This window comes from Mugil cephalus, chromosome 6 (genome assembly GCF_022458985.1).
Source record: "Mugil cephalus isolate CIBA_MC_2020 chromosome 6, CIBA_Mcephalus_1.1, whole genome shotgun sequence".
Classification (NCBI taxonomy): domain Eukaryota; kingdom Metazoa; phylum Chordata; class Actinopteri; order Mugiliformes; family Mugilidae; genus Mugil; species Mugil cephalus.
The window spans coordinates 7,393,875-7,415,100 of NC_061775.1; the positions used below are offsets into that span (position 1 = coordinate 7,393,875).

A 21,226-nucleotide genomic window follows, 5' to 3' on the forward strand; every position below is an offset into this window, starting at 1 on the left:
ATAGCCAGAGAGTTGAATTTTGAGCGTAGCTCAATTAAGCTCTGCATGTAAATACACTGATTTAGATTATGATTTAATATTTGGATTTAACTTTAGTGTTTAGATTCAAGGAGCCAGTGAAGTAAAACCTTGTTCAGCACAATCTTATTCATAAAAGCCACACCTTTCTCAAGTTCAGTTTTAAAAGACTGGATTTTAAGATGTTTGTATGACAAAACTTTTCAACAAAAAGTTGGAAACTGACATGCTTGTTAGGTTAGGTTAACTTTTTGACCATTTTTTCTGGGTGTTAATTTTTTTGTTTTCTGTGTTAGCCACATGATGGACTGGTGGCCAGTCCACTGTGTACCCCTGTAGCCTAATGGCAGCTTGGATTGGCTACAGTCCCCTGCCAGCCTCTAGAGCAGGGGTGCCCAAAATGTCCATAGATCGTATTAACTTAAGGCCCAAAAAGCTCAAAAAGTTTAGGCACCCCTGGTGTAGAGGATAAATGGTTATAGATCATCACTATCAGGTGTGTTTTCACAGACCTTTGCTCCCTTGTCTAAGACAGAGCAGCACTACCAGTAACATAAGCTGAACCTAGGGAGGACTGAAATGAAAGATCTGGCATATTTTCCAAGTGCTGACCAGTACACAGTATTTTTAGTATTTTATATAGTGTCAGTTAATGGGAAGGTTTAAGGCAGCAAAGACTTGATGGCCAAGAGTAAAGTATGTATTTATTTATTTTATAGATACTGTAGATATGTAGATCTGAGGATAGAATGGAGTGACTGATGATGTCACATTCTATTAGTCCCTCACTGATGATGTCACAGTCCATAAGTCCCTCACTGATGATGTCACAGTAATATGGTACCTGAGCATTCCGGAGGGGTATAAATAGCTCACGGAATCATTTCACATTCAGTTCGTATTCATTACACTGAGAAGTTCGTGATTACTAGCGATTGTTCAAGAAGATATTTTCAAAACACAAGTTTGAGTGATGGCAACGATGACAACCAAAGCCATGGACCAAACCAACAGTCCACAAGAAGAGGAGACTCCTCTGACTAGAGTGGACGTGATTCGCCACATGGTGGATTACTACTTCGGGATTATTAAACCCAAGCAGTGGGCCTTTCTGCTGAAAGGAAACCCTGATGACAAGACCAGGTACTTCACTTATTCTTAGAATTCTTGTAAATATTGTGTGTATTGTGTTTTCCTGTTATATAGTGTGTGTCCTGTTATATAGTGCCTGTACATTGCTGCTGCAACTGTGAAATTTCCCAGTTTGGGGTGAATAAATCTTCCTATCTATGTATCCATCTAGGTACATCCTGGCAGAGCTACTCATGGACATGATGGACCTGATGCTCATCACCCAACCAAGGCTCTCAGAGGAGGAGATGAGAGGACTTAAGCCTTGGGAGCATCTGGCATCCAAGTTGGGGGAGGCTCTACCCCAAACTCTTCCTCAACTTCTGCTTGTCCCAGATAAGGTCTTTCGCAAGATCTTGGACACTTTGAGGATCATCATATATAGAGTAGCAGCAGTAGGGTGCGTCAAGTGCATGCTCTTAGCCGACAACTACCCGAAGCCATATGCACAGTATAGCACCACATTCCTGAGAATGGTGAAGGAAATGGTTAATTGTACCATTAAAATGCTGTGCAATGACAACAAGAGACTGATGTGCCAACATCAGCGACTCCGCCTAAAACTCAGCCTGGTCACTTCCAAACCGAGACTCCCTGAAAACAAGGAACATGTGGAGTCAAGAACATCTGGAGTCAACAACAAGTAGGTCAAAATGTTTCCGAATGTTTCTATAAGTATCAGACATTGCATCTAGACATATTAAGAGAAGGAGAAGGCGTGGGAGAACTATACTTCATATACTTTATATATCTTATGCTTAAATGTTTTGTCTTATTTTATATTGTGTATTTATATGTTGTCTTCACATTCAAACTTCTTCTTCTTCTTCTTCTTCTTCTTCTTCTTCTTCTTCAAAGTGACGTACCAGATAGTTTGGAAGTGACTCCTGAGCCAGACCTGAGCCAGGCGCCCGATGTCACAGATGTCACCCCTGTGGGTGTGCCTCCAGACACTGATTCAGTGTCAGCCTTCGCCGTGGAGGACGAACAAGATCCAAGAGCAAAGGAAAAAGCCTTCGTGAGCAGTGTCACAGAGAAGCTCATTTCTCAGGTCCTTAGAAAGTCCAGGATGACCTCCTCCACCTCAGATTCCCTACAAGACATCCACCAGCGGCTCTACACCAAGATCTGGGAGGAAGTCGAGAGCCAGGGTCTTAACATCAACCCGGACAAACTGAGGGACATGGACAAGGGCATTTTCAACGACACCTGCAAACAGTTACGCTGCTCCAAATCCAATGTGTGGATTCACATTGTCTCAGTGGATCCACCAATAGAAGACATCATCGTGACTTCTTTCAAAAAGCATGTGAAGAGATCAGAGAAACCAGGAGCCATCAGGAGGTTCTTCACAGCTCTAGGCAGAGCTTTCTGCAGACCTCCAGCCAGCCCCACAGTACTGGTGTCTTAGCTCAACATCTACATCATCATCGGTAAATATTTTTTGTACATTTACTTATTACCATGTTTTTTTTTTTATTTCTGCACGTATCTATCTATCATTTCTATTGTTTTGCCTTGTTCTATTTTTGTGTTTTGCACTTCAATACCCTAATTTCCCCATGTTGATAATTAAATCTTGTCTTATCTTGTCTTCCTAGACGAATCCACCACGGAGCTCAAGCAGGAGGTTACCTACTTCACCCCCCCTTCCCCTTCACTGTTGCTGCTAGTCAGAGAGCAGTTGAGGGGTTGGTTTCTTCCATCTGGGGACACCTCTTTCTCCACTAGTTGCTGCTTGTCAGAGAGCAGTGGAGGAGGGGTCACCTAAATGTGGGTACACTTCCTGTTCCTGCCTGTTTGTGGGTTTGGATTTGAGCTCGTATCGTCGTCTTGATGGACACCAGTACCACCTGACATCTAGAGGGCCAGGGATCGATTCCCTGCTTCATTTGTGCTACTGCTGCTGCTGCCGCTGCTGCGGACATCTCTTCATTTGCTACCTGTTAGCAAAATAAAAAACAAACAAAAAAAAAAAACCTCTTTGCATCTTTATGTCAACAAGTTAAATAAAAGTCCATACTTTGGACTCAATTAAATAAAATATAATAAATAATATGATATTTAAAACAATTTACACAGTACATACTCTATGAAGCATATAACAGTATTACCAGTAAAGTTAAAGTAGATATATAAATCAATAAATCACTTAATTTTTAAAATACAGCATGTAAAATAAGTATTGAACACATCACAATTTTTCATAATAAACATATTTGTAAAGGTGCTATTGACATGAAATTTTCACGGATGTTGGTAACATCCCAAGTAATCCATACATAGAAAGAAAATTGAAAAATTAATAAGTTCAGAAATTAAGTTATGTGTAATAATGTAAAATAACAGAGGGGAAAATTATTGAACACAAGCAGAAAGGGAGGTGAAAAGCGACATGGAAAGCCAAGAAACCAGCTGAAATCAGTGATCAGAAAGCCATCCTGCCCCTCATCAGTGCAAATGAATATCAGCTGGTTCAGTCCAAACTGATAGCCTATAAAAAGGTGTGTCATTGTCAAGGTGTCACACAAGGAACAAAGGAACATCCCATGATGGGTAAAATCAAAGAACTCTCTCAAAACCTTCACAACCTTATTGTTGCAAAAATATTCTGATGGCATTGGTTACAGAAGGATTTCTAAACTTCTCAACGTTCCAGTGAGCACTGTTGGGACCATAATCCAGAAGTTGAAAGAACATCATTTGACCATAAACCAGCTACAAACATGTGCTTCTTGCAAGGTTTCTGACAGAGGAGTGAAAAGAATTATCAGAAGAGTTGTCCAAGAGTCCAGGACCATTTGTGGAGAGCTTCAGAAAGACCTGGAATTGGCAGGTACAATTGTTTCAAAGAAAACGATAAGCAATGCACTCATGGCCATGGCCTGTATGCACACTCACCACGCAAGACTCCTTTCTGAAGAAAAAGCATGTTGAAACTCGTTTAATGTTTGCTGCACAACATTTGGACAAGCCTGTAAAATACTGGGAGGACATAGTCTGGTCAGAAGAGAGCAAAATTGAACTTTCTGGATGCCATAACACACCATGTTTGGAGGACAAAATACACTGCACATCACCCCAAAAACGCCACACTGACAGTTAAGTTTGGAGGTGGGAACATCATGGTATGGGGCTGTTTTTCTGCATATGGTACTGGTAAACTTCACATAATAGAAGGGCAGATGAATGGAAAAATGTACTGAGACATTCTTGAGAAAAATCTGCTGCCATATACCTGAATGATGAATATGAAACGAGAATGGACATTTCAGCAAGACAATGATCCCAAACACAGAGCCAAGAAAACTCTCAACTGGCTTCAGAGAAAGAAAATAAAGCTGCGAGAATGGCCCAGACAATCACCTGACTTGAATCCAATTGGAAATCTACAGAAAGAACTAAAAATCAGAGTTCATAGAAGAGGCCCACAGAACCTTCAAGATTTAAAGACTGTTTGTGTGGAAGAATGGGCCAAAATCACACCTGAGCAATGCATGCGACTAGTTTCTCCAGACAGGAGTCGTCTTAAAGCTGTAATTGCCAACAAAGGCTTTGGTACAAAGTATTAAATATCAGTAAGCGTGTTCAATACTGTTTCCCTGTGTCATTTCACATTATTACACATAACTTAATTTCTGAACTTTTTTTTGTTTTGGTTTCTATGTATGGATTACTTGAGATGTTGCCAACACCTGGTGAAAATTTCATGTCAATAGCACCTTTAGAAATAAGTTTACTATGACAAATTGTGATGTGTTCAATACTTATTTTACCCATTGTATCTTTAAAATACAGTGCCTGTAGAAACTCATTGAGTAAAAACATACAACAAGGATATTGCTGTAGAGTGAAATGTTGAATATGTGGTTACTAGTGAGGTGCCAAGAGAGATGAGTTCAGCAGATACAGACATCACTGTTAGGAATCAATAAGCGGAATCAAGCAGTCAGGGTACTTGTGAATTATTCATATTCCCCAAATGAGTGGTCCTGGATTAGTGGCCTAAAATGGGCTAATGAAGGAGTGGAAGGTTCTCAATAGAAGAAAGTAGAAATCCTAAAATATGCTCTATATTTAAATGCAAATACGAATTACATATTCACACGTAAAACATATTTCACCATATTTGACAGTCGCTTCCTCTTTAACTACAGATAATCAGATATGAGACAGTGACAAACCAATAACATCCCGACAAACAGAAACCATCACATACCTTTATTGCATTAAGAAATTCTGCTTCTGTTAATAATCCCAATGTTGAACTGATGCAACATGCTGACCCAAAGGTAATCACCTAAACACGAAGGAGTAAAACCATACCGTATTCAAATACAATTTATTGGTTTTCCTTTTTACATGTATTGCAGTGGGTTATAACTGACAGTTATGTTTGCATTGTGAGGAGCTTGCATTTATTTTACAGCCACACACACACAAAGAATATAGTACATGTATGTGGAGACTACAGTATTTGCTAGGCACTAGGTATGCACAGTACATGTTATGGGATGTGATAAGTGTATGAGCGGCTCAACAAAAGAAAATCAGGTCCCTGACACAGAAACGTTCGAAATGCAACAGTAATCTGATTTCTGAGACTGCCTGAGATGGTCTGTTTGCGTTCGTGGCTCCTGGCGAGGAGCTCAGTGTACATTAGCCAGCCTGCATTTGTCTGTAGCATTAAGGTATTGATAAATTTTGGTATTGGCTTCATACTGAGCATTATTAAATGCTATCACTCACATTAAGCAAATAACAAATCAAGGATTTAACGGACATGACAAATAAATGCTGATACTGAATCACGTTGTACAGTTTGCCATTAAATACAGAAACAAGAAGTATAAAAAGTGCATTTATGTCATTTCCAGGTGTGGTCACTAAAGGCACTTTTCACAGCAGCCAGTCTGACATCTCAATGCAGGGTAAGCAATGGCATATATTGATATAATAGTCTGACTTAGTGGTGAGACTGTGGTTCTGACATAGGAACGTGTGAACACAAAATGCTTGGCATCATTTCTGTAATTTTTCTGGGAATTCCATCCACTAATGTGGGAATACCAAGCAGAACACTGTGATGTCATTGTAGATATTTCTTGTGAACATGGTACACGCAACCCCGTCAAAAATGTTGGCCTTGCTTTGACATAATGGCTGCTGTGAAAAGTACATATTTGCCAGTTAAGAGAGAAACATTGCGAGCTCATTAGCATTAAAATCACACCCTCGTTCGACTCAAATGAACAGCCCTTGTAGGTAAACATTTTAAACACACTCGTCATGCCCTTCACCCACAAATAAACCCAGATTAGAACATAAACTGGAATGGTAAATACTTTAAGTTTAACTTTCAGAAAGCAGTAGCATTGAAGGCAGAACAGTTTCTCCATGAAGACTGTTGAAAGAAAAAAAAAGCATTTTGAGAGCATACAACTTGGTAAAAACAGATATTTCTGTTACCGATGCCTTGTGTGCATGTCTGTGTCATAAATGCCATCCTAACCAAAACCTTGAGGGTGTAGTGAAAGAGTTGAACAGCGGAGTGGTTACAACATTTACCTAACACAAAAAAATATTTATAAAGTTGCAGAGAGAACGAGGGAAAAGTGCATTTACAGAGTCTGGGGCGACATGCTTATAAGGTGTCTGTGATAATGGCATTGAAGGGGAAATGAATTTAAAAGCAGCACTGGTAAAAGGAACTGGTTTTACTAATGGACTGTGCTTGAAAATAACAGATCAAATAAAACATAGAAGTAGTAGAAGAATCCATGCAGACCTCACAGTAACTGGCACAGGATTAGACACAAACTCTGGGTGGTACTGCGAGCGACTGTAGAAAAAGAAGTGATACATCTTCTGTGATGCAAACTGTTGTCATCATTTTAATTTATTGTTCAAGTATCAGTTCATACCAAAAGATAATATATAGCATTCTGTCAGAGATTAAAAAGACACTGAAAGAGACATTGTCTTTTTCTTTTCTTTTTTTCATGTCCAAGTCACATAAATAAATAGTCTGGGTTACATGTTGCTTACGTGTTGAAATAAGGTCAATCAAATTTATTTAAAAAGTTTTTTTTTTTTTTTATCTATGTTTAAATTTAAATATGTTAAACAGATTATTAGTAGGTTTGAGAAATCAGACTAAAAATGTGAAATGTTTTAATATTCAATAACATCTTAGGGATACAACTGAACATCATCTGCATAAAGTAACCACTCACTATTTTTGAACAGTTATTGCTTTGTGTGAAAAACATCATGTGGGCTTATTATTGTTTGATTTGTCAGTGTTAATGCTGTCAGTCTGTGAAATGGTTCTCAACTTTGGTTTGACTTTTGTTTGGGTTTTATTTACGTTGTAGTGTAGGTCTTCAATCAGTATGCTTGAGCTGCTGTTGTCTAATTATAATTCTAGATACTGACCCTGAACCTTTCACATGTTCTACTGTGTGCTCTACACTGCACGAACACACCTATAAACTAATTTTGTGGCTAAAGACATTTCCTGTCATAAGACAGTGCCCCCAGGACGCATTTCAGCCTAACAAGATTGTATTAATTATTTTTCAACATCCAAATAGGTTCCATGGGGCATAATTTAGGCATAAAACAAAAACACAACAGACCTAAGAACACCGTATAAAAATACTTAGAAACTTTCAAATTTGTCCCATTCAGAAGTCTCAAGGTGGAAAGCAGCAACAAACTGAAACTAAACAAAATGAAAATGCAAAAGGGTCATAGGAGAGGAACTCATTATTGGCACTGTATAATGAAATCCAATTGAAGGAGAATAATAACAGTCCCAAACACACCCGGGGGATTCCAATTTCCACTCTCATTACCCAGTAATGGTTGGGGCATTAGTGAGGAGAGGTGAATGTCAGGTCCAGGAGAAAAGCCTCCTTTTCTAATGCTTTTGGAGCCCAATGAGCGGCGTCCGATGACCTCTTATCAAGGAAGAAATGACGGAGGCACACTGCAATGTACACAAAGTGTCTGCACTGTCCTTGGCTGTTGATCAAAAGTGTAGTGTTAACAGCGGGATTGAGCTTCACATGAGATTCATTATGTGTATGAATTGGCTTTGGCATAGTGACACATCGCCTGAACCGCTGCTAAAGGAAAGTGAGTTTCGAGTTTAGAAAAGAATGAATTTACATTTTGATGACGGACGTCTGAATTTACATTTTGAACTGTATAAAATATCTTGTAATTAACTGGCAGTGCATTACAATTTCTACGATATAACACAATGTTTTCACAAGGATGTGTGAGATATTACTACTCATGGGACTACAGTCCAAACACCCATTACTTCATTTTAACTTATTCTAAACCTTTTGTAAGAGGGAGTGCTTTTTTATTATTATTATTAAGTCAGTCTTTTTTACTCTATACTGTTTTGGTCATGTATCTTTTTTGATATTTCAAGTTTGCTTAACAAAACATAAAGAAACCTGGAAAAACATCTGCTTTTATTTTAAAATCCAAAAGTTAAACCATTTTGTGATTTTGTGTAAGTTAATAGCAGAGTAGACTTTTTGTATTTCTTCTTTAAAAACCAAAGTGCAAAAAGTCAAAAACTAAAGAATCATTATTTTCTTAAATGAAACCAGAAGTAGCCTACATCTGGAACACTTATACACTGCTCTCACAGGCATGAATTACTATGTGGTTCATGTTCAGCATTACATTTTTGGATATTCTTGTGGAAAAGTCTAATCCTTCTCCATATTCAGAGGACGATGATATACCTTGTGTTATAAGGTCTAAAATGACATCTGAATAGTGACCATGAAAAGCTTTTTTTTTTTTTTTTCCTTTTGAGTCAAATATTAGTTTTCTTGTTCAGTTTTCTTTCTGTAAAAGAGTTAAATTCAATTCTTTAGAATATTTAGTTTTTTAAATTCAATATCAAATAAACTCTTTTCTATTTATTTTTATGTTTAAAATCAAGTCTGAAATCAAACTTTAAATATCAAAAAGTACATTAACCATGAAAGGTTGCATTGATCAATTATTGCTACTTGAGCCATCCAAAACATTTTACAACTTTTACCTTATCAAGTTACTGTGACTGATGAGTTATCAAAAAATACCTGTTTGCACATGCAGCAGATATGAGCAACATTATGGGATTTTTCTGGCTGCCTCACCTTTTGCGGCTGGTTGTTGATGATAATCCGTGGTACATTTTTGAGCTAAAAGAAGCTAAAAAGAATTCCTTAGAAAAGCAGATCTGTACAGATTCATTATGCTTTACATTTCATGATTTGTTTTACTGTTAATATAAGGTATATTGATTGATGCAGCCTTAAATTAAGTGTGCAGACAATTCCTGTAAAAATCCATGGCTTGGATGGAACAAGGCATATTAGTCCCACAGCTGTGTTTCCAGTACAAAGCATATTTATTACATGGGCTGTGATCTTATTTATCACATATTTGTATGAACTATCAGAGGCAGGGAAGACTTACAGGTCATCTGGATTCTGAAAAACTGAGTTGAATTAATTCATCCGTTCATTGTATCAATAGACTGGGGTAAATATGGCTTCAATTTTACAAGTAAGGGCAGTCAAAAGATTGTAATTTAATTTGGACTGTGGATCAAAAACTCAGAAACCCTAATTAGTATGCCTTTGTGAGGAGATCATCTTTTGCAGCCAGACTACAAAATGTGGCAGATAAACCAGATGATAGTGCCAACTTCTGATATCTGAAGCAGGTCCCTGAATTTCTCTCATCCAACCCAAAGTTTGCATTTAATAAGTTGAAAGAGAGGACAGTGAAGCAAATATGCCCATATGTTGCTGCCTATGTTGTGAAACAAGATGCTACTTTACCACTACCAATCTGAGCAACTATTATGTGAGTAGAAACATCTCAGTGCTGCAGTTTCAGGAGTCACCATACAGACTGCTTTGTGTTAGAATAGTCTCCTTTCAGATTCTTCCCACTGCTGCTCACTCAACATTCATACATTCGTATAGTCTAACTGGAGAAGAGGAACGTTTACGATGGAGAACAGAAATCTCTCCGGCAGTCAAGCCCCTCACTGAGTCACTCTTCCAGCAGAGTTTAATTAAGATCACAAATTTGAGGATAGCCTGGATCTGACTTTGATGTGATCTGTCTCAGGAAGGCTCACTATGGAATCCTTCTTAGGTAGTCCCGAGTCCCCAAGACCTGTTCCCATGCCCCCACCTGTCAGCCCTGCACCAGCTGCAAAGCCAACAGAACCAGGCAGGGATGCTGCAGGGAAGGTCCCCGCAGACATTTGGTGGGGGAGTACCACCCTATGTGGTACAGAGCTCCGGATGCCTGTGTGACCAGATGGGGTCTGAGGCGGTCCAATCGAAGTGGAGGAGACTCGTGTAGATTGGGGTGGGCTAGGTGCACCCAGTTGCACCCCCTCGTGAGGCAGTGAGGGCTGAGAGGCAGACATTGCCCTGGCGTCTTGGCTCAGACTGCCCATTTGCAAGGAATGGGTGCTCTTATGTGTGCTTGGACGGTGTGCAGGGCTGGCTATGTGCTGCTGGACTAGAGAAAGCTGGGAGCCAGAGGTGAGACCAGCCAGGGCACTGGCTCCATACTGGAATGATCGTCCTCCAGCTGTCAGTGGGCTCTGGACGGGAGGGCTGGACAGGACCGGAGCAAAGGCACCAGAAGCGAGGAGTTGAGACTGCAGTGGGGAGGCTGAGGCAGGACTGGATACGCTTTGCATCACCTGGAATCTTCTCACCATCCTGGGGGACTGCAGATTTCCCGCTCCCACTGAGTTCCCTTGCATGGGGGGACAAAAGTTCATGGCTACGGCCTGCTGTAGAGTGGCAATTGCTGAATTCTGGGGCTGGGTGGAGGAACCTGAAGGAGTAAAGATCCCACTATGCAAAGGAGGGGTCATGGACATGGCCCGCGGCCGTGGCACAGCCACCTGTTGAACCATCTCCCGGTCATATTTAACAATCTCCTGGATCATCTCATTCTCACGGTTGTTGAAGACACCTGAGTTGAGATCATGCTGAACTTTGTGCATCAGGATTGAGTTCTTCTTGCCTGTAAAGACAGAGAAACAGAAAATAGATATGTTGCTAAATCAGGTAAATGTTGTTCCCTTACATTGTCTTTCTTTAGTTTTTGTTACTTACAGCTAAATATAGAAATAACAGTTTTGCTGTCTACCCATATCCTTTGTTCTATCTCTGGCCACGCTGGATATTCTGCCTTTATTTAAGTTTTTTCTTTTTTTACACAAACTCCATCACCGACCACACACAAAAAAGATAGCAATAGATAGCAATTCCCGATTCCTTGCATTGGTATTAACAGCTTGTGGTTTTCCAGTCACCTCAGTATGGGTAATGTGACAGAAGTTGTCCATCTACAAGGCATTAGTAGCTAAACCCCGGCTTATGCCTATTATGTGAAAGACGATGAAACCTAATATTGCCTGTGGTGCACTGTGTCCAGCCACAGTGGTTCAACGCACAGCTGGATGCAGCATCCCCAACTTCAGAAGCAGATCCGCAGCCATTACAGACACCATCACCATTGTACCGTCAGCCATATTAACTGCATCAGATAACCAACATAAGTATGCTAGAGCACCCAAATACAAAGTCTCCAGACACACAAAAAAAAATATTTGGCGAGGGAGGACACATCCAAACATGGGATAAATGTAGTATATCCACTCTGAGGAATCAAGCGTTGCATAAAGCATGGAGTATAGGCATCTTGGTATCCCTTCACACCAGAACATACCTTAATGCTGTAGTCTCTGATGATTCATATGGAGGCCATGTCACTTTAACAACGATTGACCCCAAGCTGTGAATGACTCACAGAAATGCACTGCCTCTCACCCATAAGTGAAACTGATGAAGCCTCTTGACAGCACTTAGGGCTAGTTTCATAAGGCTAGAAAGAGATTAATAGAGGAGCCTGAATTCATGAATTGTAGAACCTCACTAAGCAAAGGTGTGGGACAAAGAATGATGCAGGGCTTTCAGGTTGGGACCAAAATACAAGGTTTCTGCTGCTTCCAGACAATCCAACATCTCCAGTTCCTTCAAGAGAAAGGGACTTGAGGGACATGAGAGACAGGCATGTAGATAGGTCAGCGTGCCTATGGGCAACTTCAGCAGTGCATGCTCAATTAGCTCTTCTGTGCTTTTGTCAGTGGGAGTCAGCTTGGTTTCTAGTGCAGAAGATGTCTAGAGAGTTGGCTGGAAAGTTAGGCTGTTAGTCAGCGCAACAGCCTGAACGATATGAGAAAGAGGTCAATATGGATGTGATCTTGTTCCTCTTTAACACAGTCAGCTGCCATGACAGAAGGAGAAGCACGGGAGGAGGCGGTCGATGAGTGTGGTGACTCCTGTGAACACAGAGAGTTTGGCAGCGAGGGGGTCTTCTCAAAAGGTTTGGAGGAAGGGAGCAGTGGAATAGTCATTTGCTGTGATGCTTTCTGGAAAAGCCCAGCTAGATTGTGTCTCCTCATGGAAATGGAAGCTGTTAGTAAGATAAAGCTGCTTCTTTTTTTTTTAAGCAGGACTCACGAACACAGGCACCCACAGAGATAACACATGCCTTGCATCGTTGCTTTCACAACATTGCCTATTCCTTATCAGGTAACACTTCCATCCTACCTTTAATCACTGCTTCATGCCTTCTTCTCTTGATCTTATCTTGACACTCTATGTGCATTGCATTGTGTTGAATAATAACTCAAAGTATGCACAAGGTTACACTTTGGCCTCTTGTTCATAACAGCACCATGTCATACCAGATACAGAGGTCGGTCAAGGAATAGCTCACAGGTCAGAAACCCTTGTCAGAAACCATCAGTGTGAGTGCTAATGGTCTGACAGGAGAAAATGATTTGATATAATAAAAATAAATAAATTCTGGTCACAAATTCTCAGCAACAAGACAGAACTTAAGATGAGAATCGTCAGGAGAGGACGCATCCAACAATTACTGCTGACAGAGACATCTTGACTCTGTTTGTTAAGATTTCTAGTTTTAACATAGCTTTCGCTCAGACATCTACGTGTCTAAGCCAATGTGTTCTTGGTTGTTTTTTTTTCTTTAAGAATGACAAACCAATGGGTAAATCATTAACGATTAAGGTGCACACGGAGCTAAGTGGGAACGTCTACCGACATTCCAGTCTTCGTCCAAATATGTGAGCTGCCTGACTGAAGGCTGCTCATGTATGTAATCTGGCTGCTATGGCAACAGCTGGCAGGTGGCGGATGAGGGGTTTTGTGAACATGTAAGGGGGGCTGGGGCTGACCTTGGGGGGGGCATATGGAGGGCATGATGGGAGGGGAAAGTTGTTTTCATTGTGAAGAAAAATCACAACAGTCACTGTGCACATTTATGTCCATGTGTGCTTCTGAATTTCGAAACAAGAATGTTCAGACAGTTGCTCCTGAGCGGCCATTCAACAGATCAGTGTGACACACACATTCATTAAATAACCGCTTCCGAGACTGCAAATATCTACAGGAAGCATTAGGTTGCAGTGATGATTTGTGATTCTCCGCCCCACAGCACACACACTATCCTTGTTAGCATCATTCATACAGTACATCACAGCTGTCACACAGCACAGTGTTTTGAAAGAGACATCCTGTTAATGAATGAATACATTTTCCTTACGCTCCATTTCATCGCATGAATGACTCAGATGCTTATGAACACGCCGTACCTTTGGCTTTTGTCTGCAGAGAGTAATGCTAATTAACCAAGAATTATTGTCAGAGACACATTTCCTAAATAAAGTCTCTGTAAATCCTGTCTCTAAAAACAATATAACAATATAACAATCAGCTGGAGTTAGCTGCTCCTCTTCTTGGTTGATCCAGGTCTTACCTATCCTGTCCAATCTGTCAATGGCAACCGTCTCAAAAGCCCTCCTCATCATGGGATACTCCTCCAGCACCTCGTTGAAATTATCCACAGAGAGAGAGTAGAGTCGACAGTAGGTGTCCGCTCTCACGCTGGCTGTCCGTCTGCCTCGGGTCAACAGGCAGATCTCTGGTGGTGTGAAAAAAAGAAAAAGTAAAAAAACAGTAAGGAGAGGATCAGAGGAGAAAATGGCACACTGACAGGGTTTGGGGGTGTCAGACAGTGACAGGAACGAGCACAGACACTAAGAACGTGAGATTTGTTAAATTGTGAGAAATGTCACATTTTATCCGGGCTGTACCAAACTATAGGTCTAGGAGCAAATGTGCGATCAGAATGAAAGTGGTTTATGCATGCGGGGTTTAGTGTTGTTGGTGTGACCCACTGACAGCACCGCTGAGTATTTCCTTCACCACTGGCACAGCACTGACAGCTGTGTGAAGGAAGCACACACTATATTTAGAGATGTGCAGCTAAGCTTCATTACATTCAGTTCTTCCCTTTCCCTTCCTCTTGTATCTCCTCTCCGGCTTTCTTTCTTTTTATGGGCTGGGACTGACGGTTGTCTTGACAACCAGATGCCCTCCCTTTCCCTCGCCTGAAAGGTTGACCTCCCCTGACTTTCGGTGGGAAAGGCAGAAAAATAACAAAACACAAGGATACTCCATTAAAAGCGAGCGTTCGGGCACTATATATATATATGAATGGACTGTGGCTATCTGTTAATGATTGAGTGTGTGAAATACACAACATACAGTACACACCATTAAAAAGCTCTGGACCATGGCACCATTAGAGTAGTTCAATATTTTCGGAAACAAGCTTATTTACTTTCTTGATGAGATGATCTATTCAAAGTGTATTGAATGGGAAACTACTGCCAGCAGCCGGTTAAATGAACATCCTCCCTCAAGTGATTACGAAGAAATAACAAACAAAAAGTATAAAAATAAGTAGATCATTTTGGAAGGAATCTCATTTGATGTGAAAATCTACCATAACATATATGTCTGTACATATTTTGATATATTATTCCTCATTTCCTTATGTTGAGAATATGACCTATTTTGGAGGGTGTGTCTTCTCTAGAGCCTCTTCATTTAGCTCTGATTGCTTTTTTAGGCTTTTATTTCGAAGTAGTTTGGTACTGGTGTGGTACTGTAGCCTACTTCCAGACATACAGGCTTCTGTAGTCCTTTGTTAGCACAAGGTACTTCTGTATACAAGAAGTGTCATAAAAGGAGTGTGTGTGTTTGTGTACACTACACCATAGGTCTCTATAGGTCGCAAAAACATTGGTTGATTGGACATTTTTTGTATATTTTTCTTTAAAATTTCCCTCACAAATAGAAATTTCGTTAAATACAGATTAACATGAATCCAACATATTTTGGTAAAGGGATAAGGGATTGCTCAATATTGAATGCAAAATGATAATAATAATGCACTAGGCCGAGATTACTACAGAACACATATAGTAGGTAGGGGGTCCCTACTTAATCTCTCCAACAGTTTGGGGGTCCTTGGTCTGAGGGATGATGAAGACACCTGCACTACATAATGATATTGAACATATTTCCTGTTTTATGCTAAGCTAAGCTCAAAGACCATGACTTTACTCTGAAGACATGAACGAAGAGCACTGTCGTTCTTGTCTAACTCTTGAAAATAAATGAAATAAGTTAATAAATAACAAGAAGAAATGACAAAACTGTTCACAGACAGCAGCTGTGGCCTCGGTCTTACCACAAACAAACACAGCAGACGTGTACTGTGAGTCAGGACTTTTTGTTTTCAAAGTTACAGAAATGTAACTCGACGTCACGTTTTCTGTGCATCTGAAAAGGGATTTATGTTTCCTTGGTACATGAATGATTAATAACCTACGTACACGGAGGCTGCACCACTTGCTGTCATGCTGTACGTAGACAGCTGCTATAATGGAACTAAAAGCTGCAGAATGTCCTTCACCCACATCTGCAGTCACAGCATAATGCATTTTAATTATGAACACTTTGGTAATTTATTATACTGCCCAGTGTACAAAAGACAACTCTCTCAAGAACAGCTTCCTGCGCTATACATTTTGCTCCGTCATGTGTGAAGGTTAACATTTTAGGTGCTCCACTTTTTGAGAGCTGTGGAAAAAAAAAAAACAGAAACTCTCCACGAACTGGCCCAGACATCTTTTCATAAATTCTCCCGTGGGACCTTGCTGGTTATACATAACGCAGCCATTTGCATATTGCTAGCATCGTTAGCGGGCATTGGGAAGCACTCGGATATGATGATAATAACAATAATGAAACCACTGGTGCTGAATTAAAAAGCTGTTCAAATCGCTGGGTGACCATTTGTAGCTTGTGAATAGGCCAACTGTCATCCGGAAATGTGATAAAAAAAAATACAAATGACTGCTGGATGGTTAAAGGGGGTTTTAGATTATTTGCCATTATCACCGCCTTGACACTTCATCTGGGCACACTATTCTTTTTAGCAGACACTACAATAGGCAAACATTCATTGTAGTGCTTGGCCTTACTGCTATTCCTTATCTTCTCCCTTATTCTCAGGGATCATACAATAGTACGTTAAATGGAAACTCCAGCGGTTTTATACTAGGGTTTATTACGGGGAGCAGAGCTTAGATTATCAATACTGTTGGGAAGGCTCAAGTAAGAATGGTTCAGGTAACGATTTTGTGAAAGCCTTGCCAGTTCAGGGTTACAATATGTAAGTTAATATAGTTCATATTTAACTGTACAAAATGTACAATACATATGGTGCTGCAGAGGTTATTCTATGAGTCTTTATATTTTTAACTATTCTATAAGTGCTTATAATGAGACGCCAGTGGTGGACAAGAGGCAGTTTTGAAAAGAAACAACTGACAAAGGTCGAACTCAGGCTGTATTTCAGTCTAAAAAAAGCTTTCTCAAAATGCATTTATACAATAAAGCCTGTTAGGACTGTCCCTGTCTGATGAATATGCACAGAAATTTGCAGCCAACGGAAATGGAAATGAAAGGAGATGCCTAATTAATGGGAGATTATCTAACGCAACCTCTCTAAGTCTCTGGGTCTCTGATCAAATTTGACAAACAGCTAAATCCTATGAAATGTGATGCTGACATCCACTAACTGCTATTTACTAATTCAGAGATTTTACCGCACACACACACTGCTGAGGTAGTTAAACCATCCCTTCACTCCGAGCGCACTCCAAGTTTAGCGCATGAAGGGAGACCTGAGATTCCCTCCCTGGTGGTATTCGCCGCTTCAAACACTCCACATTTGACATTACAAATGGCCCCATCATCACATTCTGCTATGTTAATTAGCCGTTATTAATGGGATGTGTGCGCGTGTGTGTGATGGCCATGTGTGTGCCGTGCGACCGTGTCACTGCAACAGCGCCCCGGGCAGATGGCACTTTAACGTTACTAGCAGCAGACTCCGGCCTGCTGCAGAGAAAATGCAGCCCAGGAAGTCAAACCAGAGGTCTCAGAGAAGTGTACATGGGTGTGTGTTGTAGCCTGAGTGAGTGGGTCTATAAGTGGCTGTAAGGGAAGTCCAAATAAAAGGGTTACTCTTTTATTTGCTAACTAAGCATCTGATTATTCTTACTATACTAAACATTGTCTTTTAATGGGATTTAGAGAGTAAATTAAACCAAGAAGTACAGAATAGAATAGAATAGAATAGAATAGAATAGAATAGAATAGAATAGAATAGAATAGAATAGAATAGAATAGAAAAACTATACCTCCAAAGTAGGAGCCGTCCATTAGCTTCATGCCGATGCTTCCTTTGGTCAGGACGCTGACCACCCCGTGCTGGATGAAGTACATCTTCTTGCCGATGGTGCCCTCTCTGATGATGTAGTCTCCAGGCTGGAAGACTTCGAATCTCAGTTTGGTCAGCATGGCCGTCACAAAGTTGGGATCCGCATTGGCGAACAGCGGCATGGAGGCCACCAGCTTACGGCAGTTGAAGTTGACGATTTCCTGAACGGCGACAGCAGACGTGCTCAATGATGATGATGATGATGATGGGTTCGAGTCGATTGTTATTATAAGTTTAAGCACTGGTTTGAATACTTGGTGTCAATGAATATCCAGTTATGGAAACATATTAGTTGTGAGAGCATGGAACAAAGACTAAGATTATAATTTGTCTTGTTAATTATCTTGAGGGTCCTTGGCACAGCTCATTTGAGCATATCTTCCATTTTCAGTTACATCAGCGGTACTTTGAGCCATCCTTGAAGCAAGATGGTTTTTTTTTTTTGCTGCAGACTGCAGCAAACCATGCCCGGAATAACTATTTTTGGATGTGTAGAACCATAAAGTCCGTGTGGAAATCACTTTAAACCCTTCTCCTTCTTTCTTTTTAAACATTTTCAATGGAAACTGGCAAAAACGTACAGATCAGAGAGTGATGCAACCAAGCATGTTCCATTAACTTAGTAAAAAGTTAAGTCAAAGTCATCTGACACCGAGTGGTCTGGAATTAACATCTTTTTTAATTACCTGCTCGAGTTTTTCAGAAGAAGAGACAATTAATATGCATTAAAATGTATTTATTCCAGTCTGCTTACTTGGTGGAGATTTGAGAAATAAGTGTTTATGGGTGAATGAGCACACTGGTGTGAATGCTGGGGTGTTTTCATACCTCACGCAAAGGCTCATTAAGCTCCTCCAGGATGCTCTCTTCATCAAACATCTTGCCCTGGTATCTGTGCTCGTAGTAGTCATGGATTTTCTGTCTGAAGTCGGCGGGTAGTTTGTGGAACGACATGTACTGCTCCACTTGTTTGTACTAGAAGATGGAGGGAGGCGTGAGAGATGGTAATGAGAGGAAACAGAAGCATGAATCAATAAAAACAGGATTCTGCAGCTCTTCTGTTAATTGTGACAGGTTGAGGAGTTGGTACAACTCCGAGGCTTCGCAGCCATCTTGCTGCACAAGTTAGAGCAGCTGTGGAGACGTCATCCGCTTAAAGTGACTATTTTTTCAGCCTGTTACTGTCAGCTTCATGTGTGCACTGAACACTGAAGCCGCTGAGATGCTCTGCACACACGTGGATCCTGTGACCCAGTTATAGCTCATCGTGATGGGAAGGAAAGCTGTGATAGAGCTGTTAAGGAAACATGACATCTCTGTAAAGCCCAGGAGGATTCCTCATGTCCCCTTCAGAGAAGAAAAACACTGTACATGTTAACCACGTCTACTCACTCTCTCTTTGGTTTTATTGGTTTTACTAAATGCTTTTTTTTTTTTACAGGACACATCTATAGAAAATATTACCAGGCTTTTTATTGAGGGAAACACGTCCATTATTGTAACATGTTTGATCTTTCATGAGAAAAAAGACCTTTCCATGATCTGTGAAATCAGAGAAGAAAAAAAAAGACAGAGTTAAATAATTAAATGGAACCAGTGGGCATTTGTGTGCTCTTCAGAGGAAGGAAGATGTTTGTTATTTATGTTGGAGCTTATAAATATGTAACTATGTGGCTGGTAATAAAGAACTGAAAACAGAGGTTGGCTCCAGCACATCGCGTTTGCTCGCTGGAGGGTCAAATTGAACCCGAATGATTCACACCAACACGTCCACCGCTGTTGCGTTTGTCCACACCAAACGCAGCCCCAGCGTCTGCCTCTCTCACCTCATTATCACCGCTTCCTAACACATTTCATGCCTGGACACCCTGGGGAAAGTTGCCACAGCTGGATCTACTCTATGGCTCCTCCTAAAAGGACGAGCCGCGTGGCCTTGTGTCAGTGTGGGTAAATAAAATGTGCTTTTATTCCTTATTCACTGTACACCAATTGGTTCTCGGGGTTATCTCATTTATTCCAGGAATATGAGTCATCAGAATCAGAATCGGCTTCATTGGTCAAGTGTGTGTGCACATACAAGGAATCAATGAGGTTTCCTGCTTCACTACCTTTCTGTAAACAAAGAAGAATCTTTACGCTATTACGCACACTAGAAAACCTTTGGATAAGAAAGTGCCATTTGACTTAACAATAAATAGGCTAACAAGAAAACACCAGAATCCAGTGGAGAGCTGCTCACTATCCGTTTACATCAGCGGCTGACTCGCCAACATGAAAAGATGTTTAAGTCCCTATTAGGAGAGGTGAATAATATGAATGGCTCAGCTGTTCCTAAGGATCCACAAACAGCAAAGCCTAAACAGCAAGACTCCGCAAAAAGCGTGACAAGATCGCACTGTGGCTGGAGTTATTTTAAATGTTATATAAGGCTCCTCTCTCTCTCTCTATAAAGTGTGTGTTTGTGTGTGTGTGTGTGTGTGTGTGTGTGTGTGTGTGTGTGTGTGTGTGTGTGTTAAGCAGCATGAGTCATATCTCTGTGGAATAAACTGCCAGTCGGACGAGTAGTAGACTTCTAGCAGGGTTGAAGGAGAACCTCCGCCTGTCCGACACCAGTTTGATTCAAAGGACACGACATGTATGAAGGTGTGGGGGGAGCGTTACCTATGACCTTACTTGTCACAGCCACTGACTCATGCACTGGACAGGAAATTACATTTATTGGTGACATATGGCTTAGAGAATAAAAAAGAGGCTTGACCCCGGCGTCATGAACGACGCCGCAAATCACAATATCCCTAACACAGCTCATAGTGGCTGTCAAGGTAGGACATCATTCACCTTGCCTGTGTGCAGGATGGGTTTCTAGTCCCATATAAATATGTTAAACAGTTTTCATGAAAGGGAAAAAAATGAGTTTTGTGTAAGAGTTATAATGTGGGGGGAAAAGAGTAACATTTACTGTACATTACATCATTGCATTTTGAAGTAAATAATTTAAAATCCACTCCGTCTTGTGTAATTGTCTATATAATTATCTATTCTTCTTTTTATTACTTTTTATGTTTATTACTTTATTAAAGTCTACTATCCTATCCTCCAGTGTCATGTAAAAGCTGCGCACATAAATACCACTTCACCTAAGTACAGTACGGATGGGATCGCTCACTTTAATGAGCCGCATAATGAAATTACGTCTCCAAAAACAATTTACTGCATCCTGTTCTTATGCACGTCGACCGGCTTTAATCTTGATCTCATTGGATCTTAATTAATTGCCTTGAGTCACGGTCCATTT

At 40.6% G+C, this 21,226-nt stretch overlaps 2 protein-coding genes across 2 annotated transcripts in view; one reads left to right on the plus strand and one right to left on the minus strand.

The window, feature by feature from the left end:
- Nucleotides 1-934: 934 nt before the first annotated feature.
- LOC125009633 lies at nucleotides 935-3,111 on the plus strand. The gene is made up of 4 exons (XM_047587726.1): nucleotides 935-1,161; nucleotides 1,322-1,792; nucleotides 2,008-2,582; nucleotides 2,751-3,111. Exons 1-3 carry the CDS (start codon nucleotides 992-994, stop codon nucleotides 2,558-2,560), a joined length of 1,194 nt encoding a protein of 397 aa, XP_047443682.1. The 5' UTR covers nucleotides 935-991; the 3' UTR covers nucleotides 2,561-2,582; nucleotides 2,751-3,111.
- Nucleotides 3,112-6,812: 3,701 nt separating this feature from the next.
- The window catches only part of hcn2b (hyperpolarization activated cyclic nucleotide-gated potassium channel 2b), a 39,449-nt gene continuing 25,035 nt past the window's right edge, over nucleotides 6,813-21,226 (minus strand). Inside the window, exons 5-8 of the mRNA XM_047586146.1 lie at nucleotides 18,760-18,906; nucleotides 17,852-18,092; nucleotides 14,050-14,214; nucleotides 6,813-11,226 (exon numbers count right to left, since the gene is read on the minus strand). Coding sequence (XP_047442102.1) covers nucleotides 10,259-11,226; nucleotides 14,050-14,214; nucleotides 17,852-18,092; nucleotides 18,760-18,906 — 1,521 coding nt within the window. The 3' untranslated portion in view covers nucleotides 6,813-10,258. The remainder of the gene's footprint in view (nucleotides 11,227-14,049; nucleotides 14,215-17,851; nucleotides 18,093-18,759; nucleotides 18,907-21,226) is intronic.